The following is an 18,752-nucleotide window of genomic DNA, read 5'->3' on the forward strand; positions in this document are numbered from 1 at the left end:
TTTAGTCTTAACCTTGGCGGCTGAGGCTGTAAGCTTTGGCTTATTAACTCGAGCTCTGGCTATACAGGAGACTCCCAAGCCATAGGCGAACCCTCAAGGGAAAGATTCGTTGATCATGGACACACAGGGTATGCTATACTCTTGTGACCCTTAATTCAAGCACAACAAACTGACTGTGCGCCCGAGGTTAGAATCGCGGCTCAAAATGCTCCTGGAAGCCGATCCAGGCCTTCCCAAAACCAATGCAACAGAGTCATATTGGCTTCATATCAAACATCACCTAGCATCTGTCCAGACAGATGTCCTGCCAGAAATGACTGACATCGCTGTGATTGGCTCCGGAATAACTGGAACAAGCGTGACAAAGTCCCTGCTCCAGAGCACTATCAACTCCTCGGAAAGGATTACCGTTTTTGAAGCGCGAACACTATGCTCCGGCGCGACTGGCCGGAATGGCGGGAACCTATTAACCTATGGTGGTCTCGGCTACGAGGAGATCAAGTCTGTGCATGGCAGAGACGTGGCCCTGAAATTAATTGACTTCACTTTTGGCACCATAAAGGCGACGAAGAAGGCTGTGGAGGAGTATGCGGCTGAAGAATCACAATTGCGTGCTGTGACACGGATTCACACGTTTAGGGACCAGGGCTTATTTGAGGCTGCACAGCGAAGTGTGTCCGAGTTCCAGAAAGATAAGCCGGAGTATATGGGGACTTACACGGTTATATCAGGGCAAGAGGCATTGAAGGTGTGTATCCATATCTATTATCAGTATTCGACCGCTAACCAGAACAGGACTATGATATTCACGGCGTGGTCGGAGCTATTCTATATTCAGGGTACTCTCTTTGGCCGTACAGATTCATCGCATGTGTCTGGGAAGCCCTCCTGAAAGAGTATTCACCTAGATTGACAGTTGAAACACATACGCCTGTTTTAGAGATCACACACGATCCTAGCTTCTCAGCATCTCACCCATATACTCTCCATACCCCCCGTGGTAAAGTGCAAGCGTCAAAAATCATCCACTGTACAAATGGCTACTCCAGTCACCTCCTCCCGCCACTTCGGGGCCTTGTTTTTCCATATCTTGAAACCATGACCGTCCAAGATCTCCACGTAGCTCGTCGCGAGCTCTGCTGCTGGGCAACCATCCAAGCCCCCACGCAGGATTCTCAATCAGGAGCCAAAACATCACAACTCTGCTATCTGCAGCAAAATCTCGAGTCCGGATATTACTTTTTTGGCGGGAGTTATATGACCGCAGCGGAAACCCTTACCTCAAACGACGCCATCAATAACTCGCGATCAACTGCTTACCTCCAAGAACAATTGCATGAGTTTCTTGGCGTAAAGCCGGGAACCGGAGATTTGGTGAGTGAGTGGACAGGTGTGCAGGGGATGACGTCGGATCATATGCCTCTTGTTGGAAAACTCCCACGCAAGTTAACCAGCCGGAACGGAGATGGAGAATGGATAGCAGCTGGGTACAACGGCGGAGGCATGTGTATGTGTTGGCGCGTGGGTGAGGCGGTGGCGATGATGGTCAATGGCAACGATCCGCCACAGTGGCTTCCTGAGCCTTTCCTGATCTCCCAACAGAGGCTAGAAAATGCGCTGAAAGTGGAGAACTCTCTTCTCGTTGCGAGCCGTCTTCTCCCTGAGCAGGTTGATAGTGAAGAATGATTTATCTCGTATATGCTGGGTAATCTGCCGTTCCGAGCTTTTACTTTCTGGATTCGCTGCGACCAAGCGAAGTGCCACTACGCAAGCACTATATTTCGTCCTGTCAAATCCGTCCTTGTTTTTGCATTGATCACTTTCATTTGAACTCCCCTGCATAATATCCGCGGGAAGAATAGACCACTAAGCTCGTAGATATTGTTATCGAAGCACTTTTTAGTTATTTATATATGAACGTACAACTAGATCACAGCTAAACCTTTCTGGCATGCGAATGCCATGCCGCATTTGCTCCTTATCTCTTTGCCTGACATTGCGTCTATCATAGCGTTTCCTGCCATATAATGGACTAGAGATGGATTTCATCACTTAGATGAGATAGGCGGACTCAATTGTTCAGAAATAACGAGGCGACAACATATGTTCAAGCAGATCGATTTCAAAATAGCTGCGTGTTACTCTAAATGACTAATTAGAACAGTGGAACCAAACGAAATCACTAGAGAAACTTTAAGATGAGTAATGCTGTCAGGCAAGATAGAAACAACCTGTGACTATGGAAAATGTGAAGCCCAGCAATACCCGTAATGTTCAAGCGGTAGTATATAACACGCGACAAGGGAAACAGACTAATTAATGCTGCCCTGGCCTCCATTCACCACAGCAAATTGGGAGTTCAAGCCATTGGTCACCAAATGAAATACCTACACCAATGGATTACGTCCAGATCAATACATCCGCGCCAATCATCGTCAATCAAACCTATCTAGCAGTATTCTCGCCAGCGCCCCTCTCCTGCAATGGAATTCCTGCAAACTTCCTTCCATAAGTCAAATAAAGCACAATCGAGATGAGTAAAACTCCTAGTGTCACGACCCAATTATAGTTGAAAGTCGTAGCCGCGTCCCAAGCCTTATAAAGGGGAAAGGACTCCATAATCATAAAATAAATCTGTGACAAGAACGCAAATCCATGGATCGGTTTGCTCCATCTTCCACAATTCCATGGGCCTGGAATCCATCGGTCGCCAGCAAACAGACGCAGGCCGACAGGGACAGCCGAGTTTAAAAGTCCGCACAGGACTGCGAGGGAGTAGATGATTTGTTTTGCAGACTCCGATAAGGAGAGGAGAAGTAGAAGAGCTGTGCCGGTAGATAGCGCACAGACGGCATTCAAAGGAAGATTGAGGCGCTTGTTTATATGGGTGAGATAGGATGCAAACGGGAGACCGCCATCACGGGCGAAGGCGGCAATCTGAGTGGCATAGGTAAGGAGCATGCCACTGCCGCCAAAGGTGCTGAACGGAGCAATGAATAAAAGGAATGCAGAGGCCTTTTGTCGGCCCCAGTGGTTTAGAAGGACGGTGTAGAAGTAGTAGCCCCTGTATCAGCGCCGTAAGTAATATGTTCGTCCTGTCTCTGATTTTCTCTAGAAGTTGGCTAGAGAGGGATATCATAGAACTCACGAAGGGTCTGCAGCGAGGGTATCCATGTCTGGGATGCAAAATGCAGTGATTACCGTCACAAAAAGGCCCATCATACAAGTGGACAAATAAGATGTTATCATAGCCTTCGGGGCACTGATCCGAGAATTATGTGTCTCCTCAGCAACATAGGCTGGAGCCATCCAGATAGAATTCACCCAGGCAGCACAAAACCATGTAAATGTTACAGCGACCCCAGTATCCCAGTCGGTATAGTTTTGATAACTCCCAAACACTGTCTTAGCCGAAGGAAAAGGCTGCCCCTGGACAGCATGTGTAACGGGCAGGGCGATGAGATAGATGATTGTATATAATAGCATGACCGCGGCTGAGGCTTATGAATTAGTGCCAGTTAAATATGATACTTGGATTATCGGCCATCGCATACCTGTAAAAATATAGGCTATGCTGATGCTCTCGAGACGCAGTGCCATAGTCAGAGCCCAGGACACGACCACGGCTAGAGCCATTGCCATGATTATCGGATTACTAGCTGACCAATCAGGCTTTGCAATCATTATGGACTGCGCAAGACCAGCAGCAACAGCGTATGAAAAGCTGGCGATCCCAGTGAGCAGTCCAAACATGGTGACCCAGCCCGAGATAAACCCGACACAGCGCGACCACGCAGGTGGTGCCAGGGCTGCAGCCCACCAGTAGTAAGCTCCGTTAACCGGCATTGATGAGCATAACTCTGACACCGCCAGCACTTGTGGAAGTAGTATCACACTAGGGATAAACCATCCCCTGGCTGGATGTTAGTATGTAGCCTGTATTACATGAATGCAGAACGTACCATGTCAAACCGAAATATCCTCCGTAAGAGATAAGATAAAATGCAGAAACAGATATGGCGGACATGGGACTGATGAGCAGTAAGTACAGTTATAATTCAAACAAGGTGCGGGCTCAGCACGTTGTTAAGGCAATAACCAAGCAGACATTGGCGATTGTTTTCAATACTCGCCGATATGACTGCCGGTACCCGAGGGCTTCAATAGTCCCATCGTCAATTTGATCTTTAGTCTGAGTCTGGAAGAGAGTTTTGTCGGACTCTAACGCAGTCTTAATTTTATCGAGATCGTCCGTCTTGGAATTCATGGTGATGCAATTGAGATGGAAAGAACATGAACACATATAGGCCTTAAGAGGGATGTTCTTTGAAGGGCTATATTCCAGAAGCTGTTTCGCATTATCCAAGTTATATATATAATAGTCTGCGTCTTTGAAGCTCATTGAAATTTCCGGAAGCGCGAAGGAATGCGGGGTAAGGCGTAGTGCCTGGTTCTAGGCCGTGATAAACCCAGCCAGAGTCAACCAGCCCAATAGAATATCGGAGGTTAAAACTTAAATTCATTTTACAGCGATAAGTGTTCTCAATTTTCCTTCGTCATACGAATAGTGTATCGTAAATTAGTGGAACGGAGACTTGGGCGGACTTGAAAAATAAGGGAGGACCTGGTTGGCAATTCGGTTCCAGTGTGTTGATCCATCAATACGGAATGTCCGAATGTCCGAATGTCCGCCAGTCTAAACGGCGGGATGTCCGCATGGCCGAATGTCCAAGAATTCGCGTCCAGTTTTCGACTCGACCTTCCTAAATGAGCCTACCAAGATAGTGGGTTTCAAAGTATCCCATTGCCCGTCAGCTGTGCATGAGATACGGAGAATGACAATTATCGTCGTCTTTCTCATTGATCAACGGCTATAAGTGCGAGTCTGACAACATCAATACACAAGTATGACCTCTCTATCGAAAATGCCCGGCATGTCAGCTCAGCCAAATTGGACCACTGCTCTCGCAGCCCATCACTTTTCGCTGGTCCAAGAATTCATAAGGTCTAACCCTCAATCTCAAGAAGCCTTTCAACAAGCCCAGCTCATTCTTCCTGGGGGCAACACACGCTCAGTCCTGAACGCCACTCCTTTCCCACTTAGCATCGAGTCTGCCCAGGATGCGTTCGTCACGTCTGTCGACGGCAAGAGGTATCTGGACTTTGTGTCCGACTTTTCGGCCGGTCTCTTTGGCCATTCTCACCCGGAAATTTCCCACGCAGTCGAAACCGCGGTTAATTATGGGTTTAGTTTGGGAGCAGTTACAAGGAAAGAAGCGAAACTGGCATCTACGATACAGGAAAGGTTTGTAAGCATTGAGCAAATACGGTTTTGTAACTCTGGGACGGAGGCGAATATATACGCGATTGCCACATCAATGGCGTTCACGAAGCGTTCAAAGGTATAACTACTGCGCAAGAACATCCCTTGTGTATATAATACTTGGCCTCACACTAAGTGTCATCGTCCAGATCCTTGTGTTTTCTCATGGCTATCACGGCGGCGTTCTCAGCTTCGGCGCCGGGAATCAAGCATTGAATATCCCCCACGATTTTGCTATCGGCGTGTTCGACAACATTGAGAAGACTCGCTCTCTAATCAGCAGAGACCTCGCCGCCATTCTTGTGGAGCCAATGCAGTCCGCTGGTGGGATGCGCGTAGCCTCCAGGGAATTTCTCTCCTTCCTCAGAACCGCTGCAGATGAGACCGGTGCGATTCTCATTTTTGACGAGGTGGTTACATCCCGACTTCACTACAACGGTCTACAGGGGTATCATGGTATCAAGCCAGATATGACGACGCTCGGAAAGTACCTTGGAGGTGGGTTGCCTTTCGGTGCGTTTGGAGGTCGCGAAGATATCATGAGTCAATTCAACCCGACGAGCTCAATCTCCTCTGAGAGTAAATTGCTACAGCACTCTGGGACATTCAACAACAACGTCTTCACTATGAGTGCCGCCCTCGCAGCCTCGAAAATTGTGACTCCTGAAGAAATCCAGCGGATCAACAACTTAGGCGATCGACTACGTGAGAGAGGAAATCAGATCAGCCATGAAGCTGGGTTTGGGAGTGAGCTCATGATAATCGGATTTGGAAGCTGTGTTGGGCTGTATTTTGCTAATGATCCAGATGGGATCCTGCGTGACTGCTTCTACTTCTCACTTCTACGGGCGGGAATCATGATTGGTCGAAGGGGATTCCTGATGCTCAATTTCGCGCATACGGATGTTTTGATCGAGCGGACTTTGGTTGCGCTCCAGGACTGTATTGGAGTCATTCAAGGGTTGTGAATAGCTGAAATACTCCATTACCATTATCACAAGACGTGATTGTTGTTTAAGATTGTCCATTAGCCTCCACCTCAATGTAAGAACATGAAATATCTGCTTGTTAGCCCATGGTTATCCTACGGACGAGCAAATTCTTTGTCCCGAATATTGCCGTGGCACTGGACTTCCAGTGTAAAATTTCATTCCATGCTGCGCCAATTTACCCTATTTAACAACCATTAAAATGGCCGATTCGTACACCGATGATGAGCCTCGCATAAAAGACGCCCTAGAAGTCCATAATAACGGTGAAAATCAAAATTTGAAGCTCTCTAGGAAGAACAAAAACCTAGCTAGATGCAGGAGCCCCGCCGTAATAGTGATATCGCGTGTATTTAACCCTTTCATGAAGTGTAAATAGTAAATGAGGCGACGCGATAATCCCGTGTCAACGCTAAAGTTTTTGACTAATACTATCATTACAGGCTTATAGGGCGTTTGCAATTTCATCGGCGTACGAATTAGCTATTTTGTTAGTTGATAGATGGCATCATTTGGTGGGAGATGTGATAGAATTTTGCATTGGAAGTTGGATAGCCTAACTGAGGAGGGTTTCGGTGATCAGGGCTGTGAATAGTCGAATAAAGTCAGAACGCGAGGGTGAGTGCATCGGAATTCGTCGTTCGCGCTAGGCCACATGAAGAAGGTCATACCGTTCCGAAATCAGTTTCATGTGGCGATTCGGGAGATGACAATCTATAAATACAGCCTTGATCAACGTGCATTTCAGAACTAAAACTATTCTTCATACTTGAATGGGGCGAGCTTCTGAGCCATAAAGGCCCTCATTACCACGCATTCCAGCTATGTTTGAAGTTCTAGAGGTCCCACCAGGTATGAATTTGCCTTTTGATCAAGGCTCGGTTGCTTTATCAAGTTCCACTCTAAGTCTCGTTGAGCCGCCAGATTCAGTCCAAATATCGGCCGCAGCTCGAACAATTTGTCTATCTTTCGCCGATGACCCTCTCATTGCATGGCTCCGTCCAGATGCATCGAAAACGTGGGGTGCACAGGAACTGCAAGTACTGAAGCTTCAAGAACGTCGAGTCCAGCTCTGTCGATTACAGAGGATCATACTTCAGTCACCGTCTGTGGATGAAATTAAAAAGACCAGCCACCCTAGCCAAAAAGCCCAGGAGCCGTGCCAATATCCCACATCGGGCTCTGATACCGGAGCAATTGCGATCCTCCACCCGCCGAAAGGACGGACTCCACTTACGTTGTCCAAAGTCTGGGGTCTAATAAAGTTAGGGCTGGTTCAATTGTTTGATGAGGCTAAAGATGTTGCTTTAGATGACAGGGTATGTGCCGAAAATGCCCTCGGTTCTGCGTTTATTTAACAAATCCTCTTTAGCGAATGAAAATCTTCTATAAGGCCCATGACCAGTGCTTGAGCAAACTCCGTCGCCAGCTCAACGGCAAACTGTGGTATCTGGAGATTATTGGTGTACATCCAAGCATGCAGGGCAAAGGTGTTGGTAGGGCTGTCATGGAGACTGTCCTTACATATGCGAATGGACAGCCGATAGTGCTGGAATGCACTCAGGAGGCGAACGTACAATTTTACCGTCGTTTTGGATTTGAGGTCTATGAAGAGACCGAGCTAGTTGACCTTTCACTGACAGCGGCCACTGCAGCAGGAGGCAGGGTAAAGCTCTGGGTGATGATATGTAATCAGGGGAGGGATGAAAGCAGCAGATTGGATCTTTGATTTTGAACGTAGAATGCCAGGAAAGATCATAGCAATCCAAGCTCGAGACCGCGCTCAGCAGCCATTTCGAATGGATCGGATATTTGTCCTGCATCCCAGCTCTCCCAAGCATCCTGAAGCAGATCGAATATCTTCTCGGTCTGCCAATATCTGTCTGACTGAATCAAATCCTGAAATTTTGACCTGATCGTTTCCTTCCATGCAACATGCTGAACTATGACGCGAGACTGTGACCCAGCAACAAATAAGGGATATGCTATATTATGAGGAATCGCTTCGTCACTGGCAACTCCACATGCCTTAGCCCCATAGACCGCGTCAATGCTAGAAAGAATACGATTCACCGCAATCGCATCCGCATGGCTTGAAACATCTTCATCATTGGAGGCGATCAGTGTCTGCGAATCAACCCGGCTATAGCTCCTCATGACAAGGATCCCTGAGTAACGATAGGCTTCCCAAGTATGTGACTGCACAAATGTGCCTACTTCACCCGGCCATCGCCAGAAGTCTTCCTCCGTTGCACCGAGGCCAATACAGGAAAACAAATCCAAGAGACTGCGAGGAATTCCAGTGATAGGTTCCACCGCTCCAACCATTTTTGCGATCGAACCCGCCTCTGAGGAACGACAATCTCGATACCATATATTCAGAAGCGGTGACTGGCGCCCTAGAACGAAAGCAGGCATCTCCAGGACACCCATTCCTTCTAAAATAGTATGAGACAAACGCCCTGAAATACATAACTCACATGATCGGGCAGTCGTTCTTTCCATTAGACTAAGTAGGGCTTGCACGTGTACGGTCCATGGCGTACCGTTCAATAACTATGTGAAGTCCTGTCAGTAAGAATTAGATATTCCTAGTTTTAAGCTTACATTAATGTTACACAGAAAAAGTCCTGCCATCAAAGTCCCGCAGGACAAACTGAGCTCGCTACTAGCGATTTCGAACCGGTACTGCTTCAATGCTGTATCAAAGTGCTCTAAGAAACGAGCACCACCCTCCGGTACCAGGCAAGCCTGTAGAGCCACGCAAATACTGTAGCAAGCGGGGGAGCTTTCACAGTGTTGAACTATACGCTCAGCAAGAAGGCTCCCGGGGAAGTGGATTGAGTAGATACATCGATACCCTGATGTGATAACTTTACATATTTCCGGTTTATGAACAAAACTTCACTTGTCAACGAAGAAGGGGATCGATTGAAGAGCTTACATTGTTGAAATATCTTCTGAGCTTCATCACTTCTTGTCTTCTCTGGCGGCTTGCAGTTTGTTTTGCCACGTCCTACCAGCCAGGACGTTTCCCCATCTTGAGATGCTGCAAGCATAGAACCGGGGAGGGAGCTTTGCTCGTATGAGAGTGGCAAGCAGCGGATCAAGTCTTCTGTCTGTGGTGACTGCGACTGGTGCTGCAAGGCCTGTGTTGATCTTCCTGTGGGCTTGGTTGCGCCGGTAAACCGACCACGAGATGCAATTCCGGTTCCCCAACGGAGGCGTATCTCATACCCCTCACAGGTACGACGTTGATCCTTGCAATTCTGGCAAATTGGACGTTCGCCAGTGCATTTCTTATGCCTCTTTTTGCAGGTCCAACAGCCTGTATAGGATCTAGTGCGCACGTTCGACATAGCTCTTTTCGATGTTGGTATGTCCAGCATGTGTGTGGTCTCCAGATCAGCGTGTGCTTGCTGCCAGGTCGCGCAGGAGTACTGGCTCTAGTCCCATTCAGATTGCACAGTCAGCGGCGTGACCTGCCAATTAAGGTTAGTCACTACGGCCAGAAGGAGGCAAGTCTAACCGACAAAATCAAGACCGATTTCTCACCAGACATCACCCCGACGGACTGCTTGCAGAAGCACTCCGCCAGTTGTACGGCTCTCCTTTTTCAGATTGTCCGTACTTGCCATCTACCGGTTCCTCGCAGATGATCTCAATTTGTGTACATCATTAGCATGCTTTCAATATTACTACTGTACTAAAGATCAAAACTCTTTATCGCAGCCCCTTCAAACTCCCGGTCACAGGGTTCCAAATCCCAAGTCAAACCCCTTTTTCAACGAGGCGATCAAGTTTCCTACTACTGCCATATTCCAAATCAGATTCCCCCGCGTCCGCTCAGAAAGTAATTCTCCAACCCTATCGTAAAATGCGCTACTTTCTATCCAGGTTAGCTGCTCATCGTGGCTTGTAAATAATACGGTTACAGTTCGTAATTGTTTGGAGCGTGTACCTGAATCTATGCCCGTCGACTGAAGTACCGTGTACCAAACACTAATAACCGGTGACAAAATCTGTGGACAAGCCACGACCAGCAGCTAAACTACAGTTAACCTAAATACAAACTAGCCTATTTCACGAAGGGTTGGAGGATTATTTTCTGGTGGACGAAAGGGAATCTGATTTCGAATATGGCAGTACTGTAATTGCGTGGCCTGTGGCATTCTTCAACACAAAGCCCTACATACGTCCTTGTTCTGACGCTATGGCCAGTAACGACCTAGGCTCCATGGTTAGCAGCGAAACCATTAGAAGTACTGTCAATGATGAAACTGATCCAGCATTTTTACCCTTCGTGCACATTGGAAACGGGCTTGATTGATTCCTAGACACGGTTCATGGCGTTGTGCTTGCCTTCTTCATAGATGAGAGCCATAGAATTTGTATTGACAGGGATGAATTATCGAAGAATAGGGCCATCACTGTACAGAGCATGTTTGAATATATCCTACCATGCACTGATTCCGTCACTAGGTGTTATATATTTATGTCAGAACATGATTTCGCCGAAAGGATGATCGAAAGTGGCTTCTTGACACGGAGCTGTTGACTGACGATGGACAGATTTGTGTAGCTGAGAGATCACAGTGGATCAGTCAGAAAGTATGCGCAGAGCTATAACGCTAGAATACAATTGCAGGTGTAGGAAATTATAGAAAATGAGGTCGGTTGAAAAAGAGGGTAATGTAAAGCATGGGCAAGGAGAGCTGTAGGGATAGTAAGGTGCCGACGGTGGATTCATAGAAAACTTGCGCTATTCCGCTTCTAATCTAGTAGGCAGCCAAGATCGGAACGTCAGCTTCTGCCTTAGGCCACGTTTGGCCCTTGGAATCGGACTTGCCAGCAAAGTGTGGGATGACAAGGGAATGAGAAACTCCGCAAAGATGCGCCTTTCAACTTCTCTTCCACGTTCCTGCCTCGCTATCTTCCTGTGAACTGTGGCATAATATCCACGTCAAAGGCTCAGTGGTTGATGCCCATCTCAAAACGCCATATTCAAGGTGTCCAAAGGCCCTGATTTGCGCGGTTCACTTGAACTCGCTCTAGCCGGATCGGTCGAAATTGCTCTATCCATGGCATCAGGCGCATCATCTCAGTGCATAGCGCTCCAGCGTGCTTGGGATCGATGTTTCATTCTCATTGTAAATATTGACCCCTTGCTTATCACATTGAGAGCTGTGTAGCCCGTCTCAGCGCTCCGCTTGAACCTCCCTTTTGTGAAATGACTAATTAAGAAAGGAATGATTACCATTTAGAAGACCCAATGTGACTTTGCCGAGGTTTGCGCCAGTGTCAGCGTCTGGGATTGAAATGCACTACACAGAGACCCATCCGGCCTCGAGGTCGCCCCCCAGGCCGGACTGGGAAATCGGGCCCTATGCAGCCTCGGAGGAGTCAGAGACTAGCCCGGAATGTCGTAGTGTTAGCTTCAGCTTCCCAAGCCCAGCTGCCGACGTGGGCAGTGTTCAGGCTCTGTTTACCTATCTGCCAGGTACTAGCCTCGATCCTTCATTGGCCACTCTGTTGCTTCATGGTATGCTATCAGTCGGCGAGGATCTGGGCTGTTACGGCATTTGTGGCAGCCTACCAAGACCAATTTCGTCTCGCCCCCTCGCCAATAACCATTCTAACAACTATCAACCACTTTCAGAACTGGAAGCTATTGTGGCCTCGGTAGCCGAATTGCTGTCTCCAGCCCTGCTATGTTGCATTCTTTCCGTTGCTCTTGAGCTGAGACCTCACGTTCTCCCCGTATCACACCAACAGAAGGCTGCATTTGACAAGGAATATCTGCGAGAAAGCACCCTGGCCCGGATTTCAACGCTTTCCTGTCACTATGAACCGAATCTCCCCGACGCATTCTCACTGCTCTTATTTAGCACTACGTGGTGCTTCACACCGCCCCTTATCAAGGCTTCGGCACGCTGGAACCACCTTGCAAGTAAAATTGTTGTGGATGCGATGAATTACCGCGTTTCGTCTCCGTATAGCCTCGACAGGCACCGAGAGCGCATGTAAGTTTTCTTCAGACCTGATTCCGCGAAGGCATCTTGCTTTTCTCCTATATTCATACGCTACCCGTGGACAAGAACTGCTGCTAATTCTCACCGGGCTAGTGTTCTCCTAGGCATAGACGTGCAGCAAAGGTACTTTCAACGTGCTGTTCGACACGACGGTGGGTTATCCATGTCGTCGGGTTCTGTTCTGACGGCGGTGTTCATTTCAGGGTCCTCGCCATTCTACTAAATCACTGTACGCCCATTCCATATCTCTCCGGATCCATCGAGACCGTTTGTCGTATCCATAAAACGGCTGATAGTATAGATCCTGAATCTTATATAGGGATCTTTAGTCCCCTAATCAGGTATCCACGCATGCGTTTTGAAACGTATCCAGCCCTACGAAGCTAATGGCGTAAATCAAGAGCAATAGACAAAGACCTCCAAGAGCCGAGTACAGATAGCCGAGAGTGGAAAGATGCCTATAACACGCTCGAAAATTTCTACGCAATGTTCCCTTCAACTTTATTGAGATTAGTGATCCTTCAGCTTCTGTACCACGCTGAATCCATGATATGGATGCATGGTCTGTTAATGGTCCTCTGTACGACCAGAACCGCTGACCTGGGTGGGTCTTTGCTTTTGCTGACCCAGAGGCAGACGCAAAGCGCGATTTGCTTAATATTATCCTAGGCTCTGAAATCCTCAACGACAAGGTCCTTCCACACGTTCTGGGGCATTCATTGTTACTCGGAGAGGTAAATGAGAACTCTGTTTCCAGACAGTGGTCTTTGGAGCAAGAGTATTAGCTAACTCAAATATCCAGGTACTGACTTCACTCAAGCGTGTGGATACTTATCTCGAGGCCCTCTCACCCGGAACTGTCTTTTTTCTCCTACTATCTTGTGCTGTAAATGTTTCAATCCTCGCAAGATACATGCCACAGCTAGAGAATGACCGCGGGACAGATTTTGAAGTCCACAGGTCTTTAGTGCCAGAATCACTGGATACTTCAAGCTGGGTGCATCTCCAGGTCCTCTCCGCCGGGCGAGGGAGATGCACAAGATATAAAACGCCGCTATTTTGTGAGATGGAGAAGCTACTCGCATCTTGTTACAACCACGTTGTCCTTGGATAAAATTATACCGAAACGATATTTTCCGCAAAAATACTCATGCTATATCGATGGAAAGGACTGGGCACTGGTATTGTGGCAATGGATTTGACAACAGCGCTAGCTGAGTGGGAATTCACACAACCATCAGACGCCGAAATTTGGAGCTGTCTTACTCCCCATAGCGTGTCTTCAAGGTCGCTTCTTGACGAGGTGTGCTCGCCCGCCAGTAGAATATGTGAGAAAGGATATTTCGACTTGAGTATATTAATAAGGGACTCATAAATATACATTTTTAGCGTATTTCGCTGGTGAAGAGACCGTCACCCTATCACATTCCAAGCCTTAGGCTTGAGTTTTGGTACAAATATGATGCGAATTAATCATGTAAACTACTGATCATGAAAGTGATGAAACTGATCTGCGTGCAGAAGGCAGTCCCCAGTACAGGATATCAGGCTTTTCCAGCAAAGCATCGCTCTGGACAGATGCCGGACAATGTTTCTTTTACATTGAGCCAATACGGCATCAAACAATGGAGCAGGTCGTGTAACCCCGCTGCCGCACGTACAATTTTGATCTGATGTTTATCTACTCCTGGTAAAATATATAGCCGGGTCACCTCACGTACATCTTAGATCTCCGACGATTAGTTCAATCACAATACAGTACATTCGTTCCTTGCGCATAATTGCCCCTTGCGTTATCCTTTACTTATAGCAAGACCATGGTGGAAAGAACACCGTAACTATTAAGCCTTCAGCATGCAGGCATCTATAACAATTACTTCACTGCAGGAGAAAGGCGATAGACCCATCACGAAGATATCGTTAATGTCAATAATTATCGATGTTAGATTACACTCCAATCTCATAGCTTTGTAACCTTCTTCTCGCTGATCCATAATGATTTTGCAGACACACACATCTGTTCATCTTTATTCAACAGCTCTGCATCAAGAAACCATTTTCGTCCCTCCCTTCGTCGAAGCCATGTTCGAATGTAAACAACACCTGGAGACTGAACTGGTACGTGGTAGGATATATTCAGGTTTCCTGTAAAGAGAGCATGCCGTTCTTTCGATAGAATAGCCCTGTACTTTTCAACGCAGATACTGAGGCTCTCGTCAATCAAAGAGGCAAGGACACCCCCATGAACCATGCCCGAAAACCCATTGAGGCCGCTTCCAACATGGACAAAGAGTAGAAATGCTGGATCATCTCTGTTGATACTGGTTCCAATGATCCGGTCACTGGCCACAGTGTCCGGGTGAGTAGTATGAACGTCCTGGTGGAACAATGCCACCGCATGTGCAATGGTACTGGGAGATTTGATGGTCTCATTGAAGAAAGAGTTTGATGTCGCGCGCAGATCTTTGCACTGGGACATAAAATGAGCCGCATGGTAGAGGTTGGACCTCTGGTAGTATCTTTGAAAGCATGGTAGTGATCCAAAGTAATCTAGATTGGCCGCAAGGACTGATTCGTTGGGTTGCAAGGACATATTGTAAAGAGAAGCCATGTAGCCGTCGGAATATTTTCGCCAGGCTGCCGGACAGATGATGTTCAGCGAGAAATTGTTCAAAGTAATTCGCTATTGGCATGAGTTTGTGAGGTGCATTTTATACTGTGGCTGAAAAGCATCAGTTTTCTGAATTTAGATGTTTCGGAATGTTCACGGGAAAATTGGACCTTAGTTTTGTTAGTCCGGCTGGTCGTGTAACTGCCGGGAGGCGCAGGAAATTGGCTGACTAGCTATGAATGGCAGGTGATGCCGCCGACACAGGACCGCGAGCCAAAACAAGATTAGCGCCAAATACACATTAGCTCGTTTTGGATTTCGGAAGAACCTGTGCCCCAAGTAAGATTCCATACAACTGGAGACAACGATATTAACGCCCCCCACCAGATCTTACACGAGCCTTGGTTAGCAACTTGATAGAACGGGTCGATGTAAACTGAGACTAGCTGCGGTACGGAGTGTCCGGTTCGCGGAGAGCACAGGAAGGTTGTTAAACGGACCAGGAGGGTCAATACCCGTCAGGTGGAAAGATGTATGCAATTGGTAGCTTATCTTCGGTTAATACTTGTCAGTGGCTATATACGGCCTTCAGTCACGAAAAGCCCGAGGAAAATAAAGTCAATCAAATCAACGGGTACTGTACCAGCTAAGAGCCCACGGTAGGCTTCCCGTGGGTGCCATCAGCGTTGCAATGAGTGGTCACCGCGGAAATATCGTGATCGAGGTTTTGCGACCGAGATGCTCTCCGCTAAGCCGCCGAAGCAGGTCACGCTGTTGAACTGACATGTATCAGACGGTGCCAAATCTTTCTCTCAAGGTTACCTGCAGCTCCTGGCTTGTACACTGCGGGGGATGGTCCCTGGAATGGGTTCCAGTGGAGATTACTCCGCATTTGCGGGGAGCAGAAGCCTCCGTCGGAGGGTTTGGTTAATCAACCAATTAAAGGAGCCCCGAGAGCCCAATGCGGAGAGGCCAATAAACTATATGTCGTCAAAGGGTAACAGCTCCAGATACTCCTGTATTCGGCACCAGCTGCAACAGCAAATGGAGGTAACCATATATGAAGGTCACCGGAACATCTGCCTCCACGAGACTTTTGTGGTGTGGCTCAGTTGACATACTGCTCTAAAGCGCTAACAGTTTCCATCCAAAAAAATCCAGAGTCCCCGAGGAGAGTACACAAACATGAACGATTGCCAGAAGCAGATTGAAGAAGAGACACATGGGAAAATGCTCAATGACGAGAGTGAAAATGGCACGGTTGAGGCCTTGGGTTACGAGGTTTCGTATCGTCGTGTACTCAAGACCATTGCCAATGTCTGCTGGGTCTCAAAGAGGGGACATGCAATTATGTCTTAGTCAGTAAGATGCGTACGACAAGGCATGGTTAAAAGGTACCCAGTGTCTATGAACACTAATATCCTTGTCCCCAAAAACTCAGAAAAAAGTGTATTAGGTGTTTCTTGTCTCACTTGCGCCGCTAGCTCTGATGATACTATAGCAACCCAACTTGACACGTAGCACAAGCTAGGCCATTTTGCTAGATGTATTTTTTGTCCCCAGTATCAGACATGATTTGCGATATCTTAATGTATATTATCATATATTCACAGAGGAGTTCGAACATATTTCGCGCAGACACGTTTTCCTCATAACCAACTACAAGACGAATAGTCCAGATTGCTGGAATTCCTTGATTTCATTGTAGAAACCATTTCAAGGACGGACTGGCTTGTGGCCACTGACTAAATTCCACACAGGATCATGCTCTTCCCAGAGGGCATCTTTCCAAATCTCGACTTCCCCCGTGCTAGTGAGTTTTCGGATAGTTCTGCAGTCAGAAGTTCCCCAGTCGACATGCTTACCAGCGACAAAATCGTGGAGCGGACCAACAAGCGCTCGCTTTATTACTAGCTTTTCTTCTTCGGGAATCGCCCGCCCGCCACCCCAAAACCAAATAGCCTGATCTGTACCATGAGTCACACCTAGCTCCGCGGGCAGAAAGGAGTCCACGCATTTCATCCGATACTCAATCCGATACCGGTATAGGAGCTCTTCACCCCCATGGTGGGCTACCGTCTTCACTAGACCTCTTCCAAGCCTGTGTACCTGCATATCGGCATAAAGAAACCCAAAAGCATGCTTCCAATCTTCAAATTTGGACGGAAGCTCCCTATTTGGAAAGTAAATTTCCATGAGGCCATTGGCAATGTGCTCGGGGTATTCTGCTATTAGACGGTCACGCAGTCCTTCCCAAGTATTCTTAGCTGGAGGCCTCCACATTTCGTACAACACGTGCTCGTCTCTACATTCTCCAATCATCAAAGGGATTTTCCGTTCGACGAGAGTTTGTGCGAGGGTTCCAAGATTGGTAATAACATTTGGAGTGATAAATGCGCCGTCGGTTGTAGGCCGGAATTGATGGGCGGGAATCGAGAGTGCTCTTTGAAGAATTTCCTTCGAGGACAAACTCCTCAATTTGGCAAGAGTTTCAGTGGACGAAAAGGTATTTGGAATATTCAGCGCCGTAACTAATTGATCAAATTGCACTTGCGCCTCGCTGGGTGACTTGGGTTGGACTCCAGGCCCATTAGACCACATGCAGAGACGCTTAATGATGCATCTAGTGGGAGTATTGAGTTCATATGCAAGTTGATGGAAAGCGGAGTAAGCCCCTTCGAATGGGAAAAAAGCGATAGTCAGCTTCAAGATATACTGTGACATACAATAAGATGCTAGGGAGGGTTATTATTTACCGGCTGAGTAACCTGCGAGGGTGATATTGTTCGCGTCACCACCGAAGAGGGAAATATTTTCAGAAACCCACTCCAGGGCTAAGCGCTGGTCCCAAAACCCAAGGTTTCCCGTAGAATTTAAGTTGGCGTTGGCTTCCTCTTCAAGTTGCGCGCAATATAGAAATCCAAATACGCCAAGTCGGTAAGCAGGCAGGACAATCACTGCCTTAAGGCCTCCTTCTCCAATCAAAGACGCTGGCTTAAATTCGTTTGGCGTACCTGACTGAAGCCATCCTCCGTCTTGAAAGGTGCAACAAGCTGCCTATTAGCCGTGGTGAATTCTTTTCAAATTTTGATCTTATTGTTTCACTACTCACGGAGAAAAACCATAACTGGCCACCCCTCTTCCGGAGGATCTTCGTTGGGCATCCAGATGTTGGTTTGGAAGCAGTCTTCACTCCATGAAGCTTCATTAAAGGTTCCGTCCCATTCCATTTGGGGACACACCGCCGATACGGAAGCACATTGACCTGGATTTTCTCTAGTGCCGTAAGTGAAGGACGATGAGAGAGGCTTGGCTCTTGTCCATCGCTTTGATGGCAAAGCATATCGAACACCTGTAAATGAAAGACACGTGGGAATGCCATTGATGGAGTACTTGGTTCCCTGAACAAAGCCGCGCTGGCGGAGAGGCTTCAAGATCGCTTCTGTAGTGAATTCCATTTCAGGAGGCGATGAAGTGTTGAGTACTTCAAATGGCGAGTGGTTCTGCAAACGGTGCTTCTAGATGTTGACTGAGTATTTGCTTCTAACGTTCGATTAACTTCGATATGTGAGGTATAATTTATAGCATTTCACTGATCTAATGTAGGAAAACATAATTAGATAATATTCAAGGCGAAGTACAATTGGGCCTTTGTTTCCTCGGGTCAACTTGCATCCTTCTGGTGATTGGCGACACCTGCCAGAAGTGGTAGGTCGTGCCGCGAATATTTTTATTGGGTGTTCACGCACTAACTTTCGGTAGTGTAAAAACCTTTAAATAAACGTCCGACGGACATT

At 47.4% G+C, this 18,752-nt stretch overlaps 8 protein-coding genes across 8 annotated transcripts; 4 read left to right on the forward strand and 4 right to left on the reverse strand.

The window, feature by feature from the left end:
• Positions 1-205: 205 nt before the first annotated feature.
• N7496_007565 (NAD(P)/FAD-dependent oxidoreductase) lies at positions 206-1,686 on the forward strand (the record flags this gene model as incomplete). The annotated part of the gene is made up of 2 exons (XM_056700494.1): positions 206-748; positions 796-1,686. 2 exons carry the CDS (start codon positions 206-208, stop codon positions 1,684-1,686), a joined length of 1,434 nt encoding a protein of 477 aa, XP_056555907.1.
• A 759-nt stretch (positions 1,687-2,445) lies between these two features.
• N7496_007566 (uncharacterized protein) lies at positions 2,446-4,267 on the reverse strand (the record flags this gene model as incomplete). Its single annotated transcript, XM_056700495.1, has 5 exons — positions 2,446-3,064; positions 3,149-3,494; positions 3,555-3,913; positions 3,963-4,031; positions 4,152-4,267. The coding sequence occupies 5 exons, from the start codon at positions 4,265-4,267 to the stop codon at positions 2,446-2,448; spliced, it is 1,509 nt and encodes a 502-aa protein (XP_056555908.1).
• Positions 4,268-4,907: 640 nt separating this feature from the next.
• Positions 4,908-6,291, forward strand: N7496_007567 (aspartate aminotransferase family protein; the record flags this gene model as incomplete). Its single annotated transcript, XM_056700496.1, has 2 exons — positions 4,908-5,402; positions 5,473-6,291. 2 exons carry the CDS (start codon positions 4,908-4,910, stop codon positions 6,289-6,291), a joined length of 1,314 nt encoding a protein of 437 aa, XP_056555909.1.
• An 845-nt stretch (positions 6,292-7,136) lies between these two features.
• On the forward strand, positions 7,137-8,041 carry N7496_007568 (GNAT family N-acetyltransferase; the record flags this gene model as incomplete). The annotated part of the gene is made up of 2 exons (XM_056700497.1): positions 7,137-7,631; positions 7,685-8,041. The coding sequence occupies 2 exons, from the start codon at positions 7,137-7,139 to the stop codon at positions 8,039-8,041; spliced, it is 852 nt and encodes a 283-aa protein (XP_056555910.1).
• Positions 8,042-8,067: 26 nt separating this feature from the next.
• Positions 8,068-8,640, reverse strand: N7496_007569 (uncharacterized protein; the record flags this gene model as incomplete). The annotated part of the gene is made up of 1 exon (XM_056700498.1): positions 8,068-8,640. The coding sequence occupies one exon, from the start codon at positions 8,638-8,640 to the stop codon at positions 8,068-8,070; it is 573 nt and encodes a 190-aa protein (XP_056555911.1).
• Positions 8,641-11,631: 2,991 nt separating this feature from the next.
• Positions 11,632-12,339, forward strand: N7496_007570 (uncharacterized protein; the record flags this gene model as incomplete). Its single annotated transcript, XM_056700499.1, has 1 exon — positions 11,632-12,339. The coding sequence occupies one exon, from the start codon at positions 11,632-11,634 to the stop codon at positions 12,337-12,339; it is 708 nt and encodes a 235-aa protein (XP_056555912.1).
• Positions 12,340-14,304: 1,965 nt separating this feature from the next.
• On the reverse strand, positions 14,305-14,937 carry N7496_007571 (PaaI family thioesterase; the record flags this gene model as incomplete). Its single annotated transcript, XM_056700500.1, has 1 exon — positions 14,305-14,937. The coding sequence occupies one exon, from the start codon at positions 14,935-14,937 to the stop codon at positions 14,305-14,307; it is 633 nt and encodes a 210-aa protein (XP_056555913.1).
• Positions 14,938-16,701: 1,764 nt separating this feature from the next.
• On the reverse strand, positions 16,702-18,413 carry N7496_007572 (uncharacterized protein; the record flags this gene model as incomplete). Its single annotated transcript, XM_056700501.1, has 3 exons — positions 16,702-17,630; positions 17,712-17,990; positions 18,068-18,413. Coding segments are annotated over 3 exons (1,554 nt in total), but the record flags the coding sequence as incomplete, so codon positions are not given.
• Between the last annotated feature and the right edge of the window lie 339 nt (positions 18,414-18,752).

Source organism: Penicillium cataractarum (assembly GCF_028827025.1).
Source record: "Penicillium cataractarum strain IBT 29864 chromosome Unknown utg000005l, whole genome shotgun sequence".
In the NCBI taxonomy this organism is placed as follows: domain Eukaryota; kingdom Fungi; phylum Ascomycota; class Eurotiomycetes; order Eurotiales; family Aspergillaceae; genus Penicillium; species Penicillium cataractarum.